Raw genomic sequence first — 16,598 nt, 5'->3', positions numbered from 1 at the left:
TGCTGGAGCCTATCCCAGCTGACTTTGGGCCAGAGGCTTTATTTTTAATTTTTATATTATATCTAATATTTTTATTTTTATCTTTATTTTCACACCCTGATTAAAATGACTTTTTTTTCCAAATGACCAAAAAGTCACCTCCTGCATCAAATCAAATCAAATCAAAAGCCTTTATTGTCATCATACACAGCTGCGTATAACGAAATTGGCTGTACTCCTCCACAAAGTGCGTTTTCCCAGTAAAAACATAAATAAGTAATATAAAAATATAAAAATGATTAATCTGAATTAGCTGTCAATTGTAGTGACCACTGCCCATTTAAGCGTTAATAAATGAATTTTCCCCAACGTTTCGATATATTGAGACATTTCTGCCACCATACGACCATATTGAAACATTACAGCCATGAAACCAAACGCTGATGTGCTCACTTAAATAGGCACTGCAGTATGGCAAAAAATGACGCACTTTAGTTTCTTGGTAGCCTTAAAAATGTTACTATTAAAAATATATATATAGTAATCTTGTCTGTTGGTACCATCGGTATACTCTGCCAGGATGTCAGGATCTAAAAATGCTTCGTCACCTGAAGGTATGTAACTGTCATATATTACAATCTTATGGGGATAGAATCATCAGTTCATAAACGTCCAAGAGGGTCATTAGTCTTGACTTTTTATTATTTTATATTTGATACTAATAATGTAGCATTTTCATCCGACTGAGCAATATTCATACCACCAAAAATGTTGCCCTAACAAAGGTAAGAAAATAGTCCTGGCATAACCTTCTATATAAATTCTATAATATAATTATTTTTGGAAGTATTTGTTATTAAGCATACCCAACGGGGAGCAAAATTGTACTGAATTGAATGCTTTTATTGTCATTATACAAGTATATGAGATTTAAAGCTTTTACCACGAAGTGCACAAATAACAACAAATAACAATAAATATGAAATAATCAATTTAAAAAAAATGTTCACCTTCATTAATTCGCCCATCCCAATCAAAATCTGTCAATGGCAGCCAATGAGCTAACATAAAACACTAATCTCATAAAAATGTTGATAACAGTGCCATTTTAAAAACATCAATTTTTGGCATAAGTGTATATAAATAACCTATTGTGATATACCACTAAATTGATATATTGCCAAACCCTGAGTGCTTATCACAGGATAACTTTCATGAAACTAAGTATAATTATCCTGCAGTTGCACTCCACTAAATGATAAAGGCATTGGGCAATTTTTCTCAAGGTGAAACATTTAATAAATACCTTGTAATAAATCAGATGAGAATTGCCAGGTGCCGGCGATGCCTGATTATTTGGGAATGATGGTAGTTTCTTCCTTTTTGACACATGCATCTTCAACCACATCAGAAGCAGAATTGAGGATCGTCCTTCTAGGAAAGACCGGATCAGGAAGGAGCTCCTCAGGCAACACCATCCTGGGTAGGTCAGCTTTCAGCGTGGACGTCTCCCCCTGCTCTGTCACCACACGATCAAAGAAAGAGACCGGGACAGTAGGCGGAAGGTGCGTCTCTGTGGTCGACACGCCGGGGTTCTTTCACACACACTTGTGCCCTCAGGACATCATTCAAGAAGTAGGACGATGTGTACCCCTGTCCTCATCCGGACCCCACGTATTTTTGGTGACCTTGCGGCCTTGTAGGTTCACCCAGGAGGACAGAGATGTCCTGGAGTGGATCCAGGCAACATTTGGACCTGGCGCGGCCAGGTTTTGCTTGGTGCTGTTCACATGGGGAGATCAACTGCAAGGAATTTGCGTTCAAGATTTTCTGGCGCAGAACAAGGAGCTTTCATCGTTTGTAAGAAGCTGCGGTGGAGGTTTTCATGTCTTTGACAACCGCGCGAATACGACCTCGTGCTCGCTTCAAGTTGAGCAACTTCTGAGAAAGATCGAAGAGCTGGTGGCCAAAAACGAAGGCGGTTGCTATAGCGACGCCATGTTTAATGAGGCAGAGAACGCCATCAGGGATGCTCAGGAGAGGATTCTGGAAGAAAGACCACACATGCGCCTTCGGGTGGAGGACGATGAAATAGAACGGCAGGAGACAGAGTTACAAATGAGTTGCAGGAAAGGGGAAGAGGAAGCAAAGCGGAGGGACGAAAGGCTCTTTTGGTGCGAGCTGTTGAACGCGCTAGGAAAAGGTGCGGCAGAAGGTGCCGGGATAAAAGACCCAAACAAGAACAAAGGCAAGGTTTTGAAGAAAGTCAAAGTTGCGGAGAAGGCGGTGGCTCTAATCGCCTCGCCGTTCTCCATCAGTTCGGCAGTGAAAGTAGTAGGAGGGGCTGTGCGAGAAGGAAGCAAGGTGCTGTATAAGCACCGGAAAACATTCCTGAAAGAATGAACGAACGTCATCACCATCTATCGATGTCACACTCCTGCGCACCGGATTTATGTAAATTTGAGGAACACACTTTCATTTGAACGTTCCACAATGAAGGACAATGTTAATAAATGTGCAATTTAATTTTGTGAGCAGTCATAAAACACTCCGAGTTAAAATAGTACTATATTGAAATGGATTGGATGCATTTATATAAACTGTAGTTCAATATTGCATTTTTGGTTTGATAAGTTTATGGAACAACTGATTAGCCCTTTTTCATCCATGACGCTATCTCAAGATAAAGTAAACAAAAACTAAAAAGGCTACATCCTTGGCAACAAGGGTTGAAAGGTACTTTGTTAACAAAGTAAAGAGGGAGTGTCATTTTGCACTGAAAACTGAATTAAAACTCGTTTGCTGAGTTTATCAAATTAAATCAAAACTGGTTGGTGGTGAATTAATTCATTCAGGCCAACCACCTAGGTTCAAAGGGATTGGACATCTCCACCGTCCATGGCACCCAATGAGTTTCTCTGAATTCTGAACACCCAACAAAAATCTGTTCTTACATTGTAGTCAAACTGCCCAATTTAGGCTGTGCATAAAAACATATTTTTTCAGTTTGGTGTTTGCATCCCAGCGTATCAAATAAAAAAAGGGGGAGGGGGTACCATAACACAACGAAGAAGTTGGGGTAAACAAACAACACCGGCTAGACGGGAATTGAATTTAAAGCACTTGTTTTGATTGACGGAATGTCGGCTCATCTGTCGCTAGACTGGGATCGGCAGGGTCATTTTTCCTCTTTCTCTTAGCACTGTAAAATACAAAGGAAGGATAAAATAAGTGTTCAGTCTTGCTTATTATATGGCCCAAAAATACTTAATATCCGGACTGGTATTATCATTTAACGTGTACTACATTTATCCACCAAATAAATACATCTCAAATATGACACACACAAATTGTATGAAGAACACTGACCAGAATAAAAACTCCAAAGTTTGTTACTTTGTTAATAGATGGCGAATTAGAAGAAATAAAAATGTTTTCCCAATCCGATATCCTGTTTTTGGCCTTCGAAATCCGTGTAATTTTAGTACTATTAAACACATTTTAGTAATATTAAACCACTAGCTATTGTTACTTTGTCAATAGATGGCGAATTAGAAGAAATAAAACATTTTTTCCAATCCAATATCCTGTTTTTGGTGTTTTTTTCAGAGGGTTGGAACGAATTACTTTGTTTTTAGTTCATTTCTATGGGAAACGTCCATTTGAGTTACGAGGAAATCGACATACGAGCTCAGTCCCGGAACGAATTAAGCTCTTATCTCGAGGTCCCACTGTACTAGCTAATGCCTGCATTTTAATGCCATCTTAATGCTCCTTCCGATAATAGCATCGGTGCAAACCTACTAACTACCCGTCTCCTATCTTAAGACTAAATTTCACCCATCTAGGACTCTTAACTCACCTTTTGTGACGTAAAGGTAAAAGAAGTCACAGTAGAAAATAGTCTGCACGACACCAGCCACCACAGCAATTTGGTCAAAGAAGGATTCCGTGTGGTAGCGCCAGATCCAGTTGCCGATGTAAAGGGCTCTGTACAGGCCAAGGAAGAACAAGTAATGGGTCGTGATGGATTCAGCCTCGCCCGTCTTGGTGATCATGAAGAGCTGTGGCATTATAGCCACAGACTCCAGGAAGATGGAGAAGGTCCAAAGCAGCTTGGTCGAAGAAAGAAAGCAATTATTTCAAGGAATCTCGCTAGAAAGAATAAACACTTGATTACCTCAAAGGGAAAGTACGCGTAGGTCTCCAGGACGGAGATACCAAGAACCGGCAGCAACAGGAATTCCACCCGGAACGAGTCGTTCTCAGAGTCGTAAGTGTTCCTGAAGCGTATGTAGATCATGTACACGGTAGCGTAGGACATCGCCAAAAACACCACCTGACAGCACAGTAGGTGGTTTAGATCTTTATGTCAAAAAAATAACCCCTAAGCCTGGAAATACGTAAGCTAGTGTGGATGTTACCTTCATGACTGTGTTGTAAATAGAAATGAAATAGGTGAATAAGTCAAGGTATCTGGTGGTGAAGACAAGAGCAAACAACGCCTGGGATTTCCCAGAAATGCCTACAAACAGAAAAAAAAGAATTATTATGCTTGTGTGTTTAGACTGGTCACATTTAAGTTCCCTTAACCAGGTAACAAGAGTCATTTTTAATGAAATGGCATACTATGAATGTAAATGTTCGACATTTAATGATTATATGAAATATTCTTTTTTTTTTTGCACAACTATAACTGTTTTGAAGGTAAAATTAATCACAGATGTTTTTGCATTATATAAACAGTCCTCCCATATTAAATGGATTGGACCTCTATTAATATCATTGGCAGCCAATGAGTGAAATATTAAAATTCAGAAGCAAGCAAAAGAAAACTAAAACGGACTGAAAAGACAATACGCACTTTCTGCACATATATCTCTCAAAAAATGGAAATTAAAAGTTATGAAATTTTATGTAAATTAATCATAATATTACAAGGCCATTTTTAAATATTCTAAAAATTACCTGCTGAGGAATTCATTGTTCAGGAAAAAAATATTAATTATTTACTTTTAGCCTGGAGGGCGTTTTCTGACCCTTAGGAAAAAAAAATGTTCATTTAAAATAAGAAGTGTAGTATTAGTATTATTCATGGAATGCATTAAAAAATGCCACGTAGCTTCTACGTCTATGGTAGTAAAGCCGGGACACTTTACCCATTAGTACGTCCAAATATCTAACAATAACCCTAATCATAACCATAACTGTAACCCTAAACCTAACCCCAACCCTAACCCTATTCCATCTTGTTAGGACATATAAACTTAGTACAAACCATGAGCAAATTTTCAATCAATATCACTTTGGAAAGTTGCAAAGTATTGTTACGCGAAAAAAACAACCACAAAAAAGTCTGCCTACCTGCACAAGATTTGGTTTTCCATATCTTAATGAGCAAAATGTTGATTGCCAAAAGATGCGACAAGTCAGCAGCGAGGCGAAACACGTTCATTTTGATCCCGTTTCCCTTTAATTGACACTTAGTTACAAAAAAAATAACAACAATAATAACCAACAACTGTAAGGCCACAAGCGAACTTGATTAGTTCAGGCCACAAAAAAAATCAGTGCACGTTGAGAAGCCCACTTCGTTGAAATGAATAACAAAAAGTAAAGAAAAAGAAAACATGCGACGTTTAAGGCATCGTCACAGGGCCATTGGCAGATAGGCTTGTTTCGAATTGAAACTACTGAGAGAGGAGGTGACGTGGCTGACCAGATCACGGACGTTTGGCTGGCAGCTCATAAAGCAAAACTCCAATGTCCGCTTCATGTGTTGATAAAATAAGATTCCGTTCAGGCGTTTCAAAATAAAAGTAGACTTATTTTTATAATATTTATATGTAATACATATATATTACAAAAATAAGTCTACTTGTATGTATGTATATATATATATATATATATATATATATATATATATATATATATATATATATATATATAATATAATATATATATATAAATAAATATAAATATATATATATATATATAATATTATATATATATAAATATATATATATATAATATTATATATATGTATAATCTCATCTCATTTTCTTAACCGCTTTATCCTCATTAGGGTCGCAGGGGGTGCTGGAGCCTATCCCAGCTGACTCCGGGCCAGAGGCGGTGGACACCCTGAATTGGTGGCCAGCCGATCGCAGGGCACGAGGAGACGGACAACCATTCACGCTCACATTCATACCTAGGAGAAATTTAGAGTGTCCAATCAGCCTACCATGCATGTTTTTGGAATGTGGGAGGAAACTGGAGTACCCAGAGGTGGACCGACCTGGATTTGAACCCAGTATCTCAGAGCTGTGAGGCTGACATGCTAACGACTCGCCCCACCGGGCTGCCCACTCGCGCCCAAAAGTACTGTATTTTGAAGACACTCACAACATACTTTGAGTTTCAACTGTAATCAATTGAAGACGAACCAATGGACTATCAATACGCTTCTTCTTCTTCATTGTCAGTTTAATTCAATTTAAAAAAAATGTTGAATGAAGACAAATATCCTGACGCTGGCATCATATGTACTCCAGACAGGGATACACCGTGGATAAATCTGAATTCAAGTCTAAGCTAAAGGTTATGGCAACTAATCTGACATCCAGGAGTGATTAACTTCTATTTATATATACAGAGAGTCAGTTCATCCCATCTTCCTTCTCATCCATCTCCAATTGTTCATACTGTATAAAATCTCTCCTGCTATTTCTCATCTGGTATTCAAACCTAATATTCTCTTTCAAACAGGCAGTAGTAGCAAAATGTCATCATTCTATTCAGGATACTGTACTTTACATACCTACATGCAACCAGTTCCTACTGTGTTTTCATGGTTTTTGTGTGGGTGGCTGTGTTTACCACGACGTTGAAGCTATTTCCAGTTTACACTTCTGCCACCCTGTTGTTCCTTCTCTTTGCGTTTGGAACATTTGTAGTTTTACACCGACAACCCCACTTCGAGTTGATGTTGGAAAATCTTCTAAAGTCTAATCACTTAACTTAAAACAAAGCTGCCATTGACAGTAGTAGACGTCCTATCTATTTAATCTAAAGTTCATTTTCGCACTCCCAATTCAAATGCATTGATGTCTATCCCCGTCATTGAGCTACAAAAGCTGGATGGAGTATCTTTAATATGCACAAATAAAGTGAAGCATCATTATCATTGACCTGAATGAGGTTATTTAGTTTCAATCAAGTATTTTATTTTGCTCTCTTCTTCCATTTTAAAGACTTTGGGAAGCATTCACCTTTTCTATACTTTATCACCATCACCACCTTCGGCTGATAACATCCCTCATCCTGCCCCTCTCCACGCATATCTTCCATGCAGGGCAGATTGACACAGCAGTTTTAGCCCAGGCATCACACAGGAGAGTGCTCAGTGGCAGGATTACACTCTCCGCAAAGGAGGACAGTTACGGATTAAAAGGAAGGAACGATGAAGAGGTATTGGAGAGGAATTCACGTCATGAAAGTGAACGAGAGGACGTAGGAACAAATAGAAAAATCTAAACGATGGATAGTTGCAGAGTAGGATTTTGAGCAGTGAAGTTTCAACTCACAACGAAAATAATTAAAAGATAGAAAACAACAATCAAGTAGTCAGGTGAGTATCTGTGAAATTATGATTTCTGCTTATATTACTATTATATTCTTCTTCTATTCAATTCATTTTAGGTACATATATTTTAGGTGTGTGTATGTATGTATATGTATATATATATATATATATATATATATATATATATATATATATATATATATATATATATATATATATATATATATATATATATATATATATATATATATATATATATATATATATATACACACATTTATATACCTAAAATATATGTACCTAAAATGAATTGAATTGAATGGAATGCTTTTAATGTCATTATACAAGTATAATGTGATTTAAAGCTTCAACAAGAAGAGCACAAATAATAACAACAAACCAATAGACAAATAAATAATCAATAAATAACAACAACTAATAAATAAATAATCAATAAAAACTCAAACTGTATCCTCAAACTCAAACTATATCTAATAAATAATCAATAAAGAAGTAATATATAATTAATAAATAAGTAGTCAACATAATAAATAGTCAACAACATAAGTAACAACAACAAACAAACAGATGAATAATGAATAAATAATAATAATAATAGATAAATAATCAATAAATAGGTTATTAATAAATAAGTAGTCAACATAATAAATAAGTAGTGGTTGACATAGATAAGTAGTCAACATGAATAAGTGATCACAATCAACAAAAACAGAAAATTCTGCTTCGTACAATACACTGATGATCATGTGAAGTAAACTGCATTTTTGTGGGTAAAATACATGTTTAAAAAACAAGATAGAGGTTTTATTGTTCAAAAATGTATTGAATAGTGTTTAAAACAATTTTAACACTGTGCACTATTTGAACAATTACTCTGAGTGGAATGCAAAAATAATATCAAATCAAAAGTAATGTAAAGTACAGTTGGAAGAAAGAGCGGAAAAAACTGCGGAGAATCCATCAATTTGACACACCAATATTGCTTACAGCATCCTTTTCTCATAATAACGTTCATCAATTTTTGTTCACATATGCAGCCATCATTGTAAATGACGCTGGTAATTAGATAAAAATGAGCAATGTTAAAATCAGTTGCATCCGAGATGACTTGCAATGGATGTGACAGTGGATGAAAACAATAACATATACTTCCATTAAAATCACACTTGACGTGTGGTTGAAAGGCTAATAGAAGAAAATTTCTACTTCTCATTGCTGACATTTCTGACTTAAATTGGAATTTGATTCGTCATTAAACAATCACTTATTTTCTCGTTCTGGGAGGAAAGTCTGTAATCGAAAGATCTGAGCGTGAACATTAGGTACCTGTGTTATTGACTCAGAACAGAGCCAATGGATTTATCATAATTCCAGTCAACATTAACATTAGTGTCATTAATTTAAACTTATATTTGCAATCAATGATTCTTTCCCAATAAGCTTGCAAGTCGATGAGGTACAGTTCTTCTTTTTTTATGCACAAATTCAGATAAATTCAGAAAATAAACATATGCTATTTGCTCTTCCTGGTGAAATTTGACATTTCTCCCACAATGATAATTCAATGGGCGTACTATATTTTTGCATGCAAAATAAGTAACAGTACTAAATATATTGCTAAATAATTACCACTGCAAAAAAATCAATTTTTTGTCTTTTTAAATACAAAACATTTAGCAGTACCTAAGCATGTCAAGAAAAAAATTTAAAATATGGCTGAATTGTTAAATGTAACCAAAAATAGCTGTACTATCTAAAAAAATACATGTATTTTATATCAATGTAAAATTCGAATCTCTAAAACTACAAAATCAAAAGGAAATAAAACAATAAAAAGTGAACCAATGAATGGAGCAGTATATTTTGTATAGAGAACAGTCATTTATCTTTCTCTTAATCTATTCTATAAATTATTATTTTAATCCAGTCCATTACAGAAGGCTCTATCCATTTTTTATTGTTGACTTTTGGTGGATAAACATGTCTATTAGTGATAAACACATTGAAATCATTGAAATTTTGCTTTTAAGAGTCACATGGATACTCATCAATCATCACCAATAGCACTGAAAGAGTTCTTTTATATTTCTCTATGTATTTTTCCACCCCTATTATTCTATATTTATGTAATTCCATTTAAGGTTTCCTTCACAAGGATTGCACAACCTGATTTATTGTGCTCCTTGTGGCAAGATTATTTTGTCTCATCTGTCCATGAGTCAACAAGGATTAAACCCAAAGCCACGTTTTTAATTCGACAACACATTACTGATTTGACACTGCCCTGTAGACAAAATCAGATTGTAGGAATTGTCTTGCTAGGGATTCATTTCAAATCTAAATTAATGTATATTAATTTATATATGTGCTCAAATTTTTCTGCTTCCATGCAGCGGAATTCTGAGAAACCCAAGTATTGCCTGCAAAGTGGATGCCTGATCCGTGGGAGTGATCAGACTCTGGCCTCCCACCCAAACGTCAAATGAGGGATTATTGTTGCCATGGAAACAAGTAGGTCCAACAGGTGATGGAGGCAGTCTTCTGTGTGGGACTGTTCAAAAGGTGGTGCAGATTGGACCAGTTTGGGTGAAGATGAACACAAAAATATGTAATAAGCAGAGTGCAGAGTCCAAAATTCTTAGAGGGAGTAGTGCTGTGCGATATAAAAAAATCACTATATGGCCAATTTTATATCATGATATCGATATACAACAATATCTTTTTTTTTTTTAATGTTGGAGAAAGATTTGAAAACAATTTTGTCAGCTGTGTGGAATTTGTATGTCCTCCCTGTGCCTGTGTGGGTTTTCTCCAGGTAAACTGGTTTCCTCCTACATCCCTAAAAATGTGCATGATAGGCTGAATGAACACTCCAAATTGCCCGTCGGTACTAGTGTGTGGTGGTCGTTAGTCTCCTATGATTGTCTTGCAACCTATTCAGCCGGTTGTCGGCTGGGATAGGCTCCAGCACCCCCGTGACCCTCTTAAGGATGAGCGGTTCAAAGGATTAATGAATGAATAACACTTGTTACTAGTAGTAAGGACATTTAAGAATGCGATATGTTAAGATAGAATAATATCATTCGTAATAAATGAATTAGTATTGATGTTGAAACATATGTCAGTGTTGTGTGTGGATTTTATGTGTCGCTATTTCCAATTGTCTTGCATGCATTACTCATGTATGTTTGGCCGGTTTATCAATGGTGATGATGACGATAGATGAGTTAAATGTTGAGAAAAAAAAATCCATAATTTGGGGGCTATATATATATATATATATATATATATATATATATATATATATATATATATATATATATATATATATATATATATATATATATATATATATATATATATATAGTACAGCACGATTGGGCAGTGAGTCAGAACCAACTTAAAGCAAGCGGGTCCTTGCAAAGGCTGAGGCCATCCTGTACTGTCCTAAACAGAGTTCTCGTCCTAGCACAGAGGACATATCTCGACTATGAAAAAATTGATCAATATGTACATGTCTTAATATTAATTGACAGTGTAGATATAAATGTAATAGACATTGAATGAAAAGTAAACTGTATAGAGTCATTTTTGGCAACTATAGTACTTGGTACAACAGATGTGACTTGATAGGCTTTCATTTTCATTTGAATATTTGTCAGATCAAACATGACTGATGTGTGCTCATAATCTCCATTGTTGTTAATCCCAGAAGGTGTTTGACATGTAGATATCATGGTCCTTACATTATTCCACAACAAATCCGAGCATGCGTATACATGGGGATTTTTTGCAGAGCAGAAAGTCTTTTTAATATGATCCACCTTAATTGGAATTAGTATAATATACGTTATTACTGTTGCTTCAATTTTAAATGATGAGGAGACAACGACTCATAAAAAGAATAATCTGATAATCTGCCATGACACCAATCTGTCCGATGGAGCTAAACTGAACTCACCTTCCTAAATGATAATCCACTTAAAGGAGGGACAAATTTGCGGAATTTAAAAAGTCCCCTGAGGATTTTTACCCAAGTTGTCTCCTAATTGTGTTCGATTGATTTTACAGAAATCTGTTTCAATGATTTTAGGAACTTTACATCTACTGTAGAAGACCTGGCATATGTACATAGCAATTGGTTATTAATTTGTTAACATTTCAGTTTAGCTAACACAAAATATAGGCATAGTTGTTGATAAATTGTAAACCCACTTTTCATATACCAAATATATTTTGGTTTATTTATATATAAAGAGTTGCCCACTGTTAGGAATAAATATCACAGTGCAGGAAACAAAACAAAGTGCAGAATAAAAGATGAAGTGAAAAAAGAGAAGATCTGAACGTGTCACTCATAATTGTACAAAGGATGGGAAAATATATTTTATGCGACACACTACCAACAATTTTTGTTTGAATAATGATAAAGCTTTCATGCCTATTTTGATCATACCACAAACATTAAGAATATCAAATTTAGAGTCAAACACTAGCAGTTTCGGTTGCCAACATTTTAAAATAAGGTGAAAACCACAAAATACTGTGCTGTAATGGTATGGTAATATTTCAGTAACTTGAAGATTTACAGTAGACTTCTGTACATTCTTTTTACACTGTGATACATACGTAACAATTTTTGATACTAATATCACTGTGCTCCGTCCTTCCAACCGCAATTGAAATCTACACTATCATTTTTAACACTTTCAGTTTTAACTATGCAGCTAGGTACTCAAGATTAGAGAAAGTGCCTTGCATGTAAAAGCTCATAAAAAAATAAACATATACTATGAAAATTTTAAAGTGTGCTGTCTGCTGATGCTAAGCTAGGCTATTAGCACTGCAGTAAGAATGCTTGACTGCCACACTGAAAGCACAGTGGAGCTGAGAAAAGGAATGCAGTGACGTCACTACCATCAGACCAGTTGCACCTGCATACATTTTAAAGTTTTTTGCTTAAAACTGTTAAAATGCACTTATTACAGTTTTTTTTTTTGAACTGGTAAAATTCTGGCAACCACAGCTTCTGGTATTTTACCATAAATGTTAACATTTTATTCATTTTAAGCTCAAAATATTCTATAAGATTGATTGTGGTTTATCATTTAACCTTGACACTTTTGTTTACCTGACAGGTATAGTATTGTGTCAAACAATTTGATCGAGGTGGAGCGCCTGAAGATCTGCAGACTGGATCTCCAAAACGGTCAAAATTCTTCCGACATCCACACAGCCTGTGAAAAAGAACCGGGAGAAACAGACGGCAGGGGGAAAAGGAGGAGGCGGTCAGGAGCCTCCGGTGCTGTCCCTGGTGCACGGGGACGAGGAGGGATGAACAACTTCAACGGGAGGGTTTTGACAAGGGGCTCCAGCCAGGTACGGAGCCGCTTTGTAAAGAAGAATGGCCAGTGCAATGTTGTTTTCACTAACATGGAGGAAAAGAGGCAGCGCTACCTAGCAGACATCTTCACCACTTGTGTGGATATCCGCTGGAGATATCTACTGTTGATATTCTGCACAAGCTTCATTATCTCCTGGCTTTTCTTCGGCATCATTTTCTACAGCGTCTCACTCTCCCATGGTGACTTTGAGGAAGACCTCGTGGTGAAGGGGGGAGGGCTAGGAGTCGGGGAGTTGTATTCAAACGACCCCGGCCAGACTATAGCGGGACCGAGCCGAAAAATGCCTTGCATCCTTCATGTCCAGGGATTTCTTGGTGCCCTTTTGTTTTCCATGGAGACACAGACTACCATCGGCTATGGTTGGCGCTGCATCACCGAGGAGTGTCCCGTGGCTGTCCTAACCGTGGTTGTTCAGTCCATCCTGGGCTGCATCATTGACTCCTTCATGATTGGTACCATCATGGCCAAAATGGCGCGACCCAAGAAGAGAAACCAGACACTCATGTTCTCCAAAAATGCTGTGATTGCCCTTCGAGATGGCAAGCTGTGTCTCATGTGGAGAGTGGGGAACCTCCGTAAGAGCCACATCGTGGAGGCTCACGTCCGGGCGCAGCTCATTCGTTCCTACGTCACGGCCGAAAGCGAATTCATCCCATTGGAGCAGACGGATCTCAGCGTGGGCTACGACGAAGGCACGGACAGGTTGTTTCTAGTCTCCCCGCTGGTGATAGTCCACGAGATAGACAAAGACAGCCCCTTGTACACTACGAGCCGAGCAGATCTGGAGTCGGAGGAATTTGAGATCGTTGTGATCCTGGAGGGAATGGTGGAGGCCACGGCCATGACCACCCAGTTCCGTAGCTCATTTCTTTCCAGAGAAATCCTCTGGGGTCACAGATTTGAACCCGTCATCTACGAGGACCGCAACTGCTACAAAGTTGATTACGCACGTTTCCACAAGACTTTCGAGGTGCCGTCAACACCTAACCTCAGCGCTAAAGAACTCGAGGAAAACGAGAGGATGAGTCGGCCATCCTCTGCGCCTTCTCCCATCTCTGCTTGCATGTCTTCAACAGACTTAATCCCGCGTTCGGTCAGCACTTTCTGCTACGAGAACGAGGTGGCGCTGAGCTGTGGGGAAGAAGAAGATGAAGAAGACATCTTTGACTCGGCTCAGATTGTTCGCAAGGACGTCAAAGAGGAGAGAAGGACTTCTGTAGACTTCCAGAATATGTTTAAGGACAATGCCACGATGACATCTGGGAGTCAAAATGTCCTGTGTGTTCTGGACATGGACAATCATCAGATGGAGTTTGATATCTTACAGACCGCCATTCCACTTGATCCGGTGACCCAGTAAAACGAGCCGGCGATCTGTAGGATTTAGTTCGAAAACACATTTAACTCATTGGCTGCTATTGACAGCGATCGTCAGTGGCGGTGAATGAGTTAACGTTGCTATGAAATAATAAAGCAAGAGACTTTGAATTTAATATAATATAATAATAATCAGACATAGGCCCTGTCGTCATCATCAACAACCCAGAAACTGCGCTTGACGAAATTGGTAGTGCTTCTCCATAAGGTGCGTTTTCTCGACAAAAGACCTAAATAAGTGATAGTTACGGACTCGTAATTTGGCATTCTGCCGTTATGGATACCTCGCATCACTCCCCCGAGCGGGTCACTTACCTCTCACTGTCTTTCAATTACCTTCAGTCAGCCAGTAGGAGGCAGATCACCACCCAAACATCTTTTCATATTACCTCAGAAGGGAATGTGTGTTGTGTTACCGCAAATTTAGAGTTCTGATGGATGTGGGGAAAAAACTGTCCTTAAGCCTATTTGTCCGTACTTTGTGGGACCTATAGCGTCTGCCAGAGGGCAGCAGCTGGAACAGATTGTGACCAGGGTGGTATGGGTCCCCGATGATGTTCCTGGCAACAAGGCAGACCAAATTTTTAACACAAATCGATAAAAAACAAGGGGCAGATTATGCTTCATAATAAGTAGATTTTACTTAGTATTCCTCCGTCATCAGCTCCCTTCGCACCAGCCGCTAAAAATCGCCAAACAGAAGTTGATGTCACAACCATAACGAGTTATTGTAATGTCAATACTGGTTGTGAAAACAACTGAAATTGATCATAAAAAAAGGGTACGTTCCCCATTTTGTAATTGTTTGCCATTGTGCACGAAGATGTTTGGGAATGTTTTGTTGTATTTTGGATCTTATCTAACAGGTTTGGAATTTTCCAGTGGTGCAATACAATAAAATTGGATTTTAGACCCCAGAAATTGTCACTCACCCCAACTCTCAAATAATTCGATGAATTAATAGAGCCAAACAAAGAGAGACCAAAAAAAATGAAGAGTTAAGTGATATATTATGAGATCAAATTTGCAATTTTACATATTTTACCTTATAGACGTGGATGAAGAAGTGCTAAAACACAATAATGTCATATAATATTGAATGTAACACTATAATATTATGTAATGATTCGTAATATTACTTTATTACTCAATGTCAGCCATCCCAGTTGCAATGAATTTGACGTCATTGGCAGTGGATAAGAGTATTACAATATATGTCAATCATCATGTAGGATTATGACTTTATTCGAATAATAATGACTTTAATCTTGTATATTACAACTTTATTCGTTTTGTCTTTGTGTGACCCTAATATGCCTTAGGAGCATGTTTTCCACCGTACAAGAGTATAACATTTTGATTAAAATAGGTAAGATGATTTGTGCTTAACTGACAATCAAGAATCAACAACGCTACGGCTTTTTAGAACATCATTACATGAATATCTTCCATTTAAAAAAATAAACTGATGTGTGGGGATGCTTTATTTGTATTTATTTTACTTTTTGGGGTGACATTTTTTGAATTACAGTATATCCTTGAACAGCTTTCAGTCAAATAAAGGGAAATTATCCAAGCAAGTCTCGCTTTATTTAAAGTAACTTTCTTTGCTTTAACATCTCCCTGCTCTGTATGCTTTCCATATTACCACCTGCAATCCATTGTTTGATTTAACCCCCCCAAAAATTGGTACAAAGCACTTTAATGTGTTACAACATAACATTTTAAATAAATTTAGAATCCCTTTGCTGTTGACTTATGTGTCACTAGATGTCACTACAGCAATTTATAGTGCAGAGACCCTCTTAAACCTAAATGCCTATCTGTCCCTGTACTTGTAGGAGATAAACAGGCCCAGAATTGACAGCATCCTTTTGTTTCTTCCATTTTTTAAATATACATGTATGTAAACTGCAGACAATTAACTCATTGGTTGCCATTGATAGGAATTAGATCTCTAATCTATATTTACTGGGATGGGGCATGAACGAAAGATCGCTGCCATCCTCCCTGTCCAATAGGATTGGACGTCTATCACCGTCAATGGCAGTGAAACATGACTACTTAACGCCAAGCATCCCAAGTGAAATTTATTTGATTTCTGTCACTGGCAATGACAGTGATTGAGTTCTTGTTATATTTTAACAATAGCACGATTTAGGAATTTGAGCCTCTCTATGCAATGTAATGAATGTATACTAATATTTTCAGGGGTTCAATGGTATCATGAA

General features: G+C 37.2%; 3 protein-coding genes across 4 annotated transcripts; 2 read left to right on the top strand and 1 right to left on the bottom strand.

Annotated features, from left to right (window-relative positions):
• The first annotated feature begins 414 nt into the window (after positions 1-414).
• Positions 415-3,554, top strand: LOC144088748 (GTPase IMAP family member 7). Its single transcript, XM_077619389.1, has 2 exons — positions 415-593; positions 1,391-3,554. Exons 1-2 carry the CDS (start codon positions 560-562, stop codon positions 2,380-2,382), a joined length of 1,026 nt encoding a protein of 341 aa, XP_077475515.1. The 5' UTR covers positions 415-559; the 3' UTR covers positions 2,383-3,554.
• kdelr3 (KDEL endoplasmic reticulum protein retention receptor 3) lies at positions 2,486-5,717 on the bottom strand. Its single transcript, XM_077619401.1, has 5 exons — positions 5,344-5,717; positions 4,404-4,504; positions 4,160-4,318; positions 3,842-4,094; positions 2,486-3,181 (listed from the first exon to the last, which is right to left on the bottom strand). The coding sequence occupies exons 1-5, from the start codon at positions 5,432-5,434 to the stop codon at positions 3,138-3,140; spliced, it is 648 nt and encodes a 215-aa protein (XP_077475527.1). The 5' UTR covers positions 5,435-5,717; the 3' UTR covers positions 2,486-3,137.
• A 1,634-nt stretch (positions 5,718-7,351) lies between these two features.
• Positions 7,352-15,139, top strand: kcnj4 (potassium inwardly rectifying channel subfamily J member 4). Of its 2 annotated transcripts, none has more exons than XM_077618323.1 (3): positions 7,352-7,609; positions 9,979-10,096; positions 12,724-15,139. In XM_077618323.1, exons 2-3 carry the CDS (start codon positions 10,068-10,070, stop codon positions 14,348-14,350), a joined length of 1,656 nt encoding a protein of 551 aa, XP_077474449.1. In that variant the 5' UTR covers positions 7,352-7,609; positions 9,979-10,067; the 3' UTR covers positions 14,351-15,139. The 2 variants fall into 2 exon arrangements, with proteins under 2 accessions (XP_077474449.1, XP_077474450.1); XM_077618324.1 differs by having other exon boundaries at positions 9,979-10,109.
• The last annotated feature ends 1,459 nt before the right edge of the window (positions 15,140-16,598 follow it).

The sequence above is a fragment of the Stigmatopora argus genome, chromosome 14 (assembly GCF_051989625.1).
Source record: "Stigmatopora argus isolate UIUO_Sarg chromosome 14, RoL_Sarg_1.0, whole genome shotgun sequence".
NCBI lineage: Eukaryota > Metazoa > Chordata > Actinopteri > Syngnathiformes > Syngnathidae > Stigmatopora > Stigmatopora argus.
This window is presented reverse-complemented; position numbering and strand designations above follow the sequence as displayed.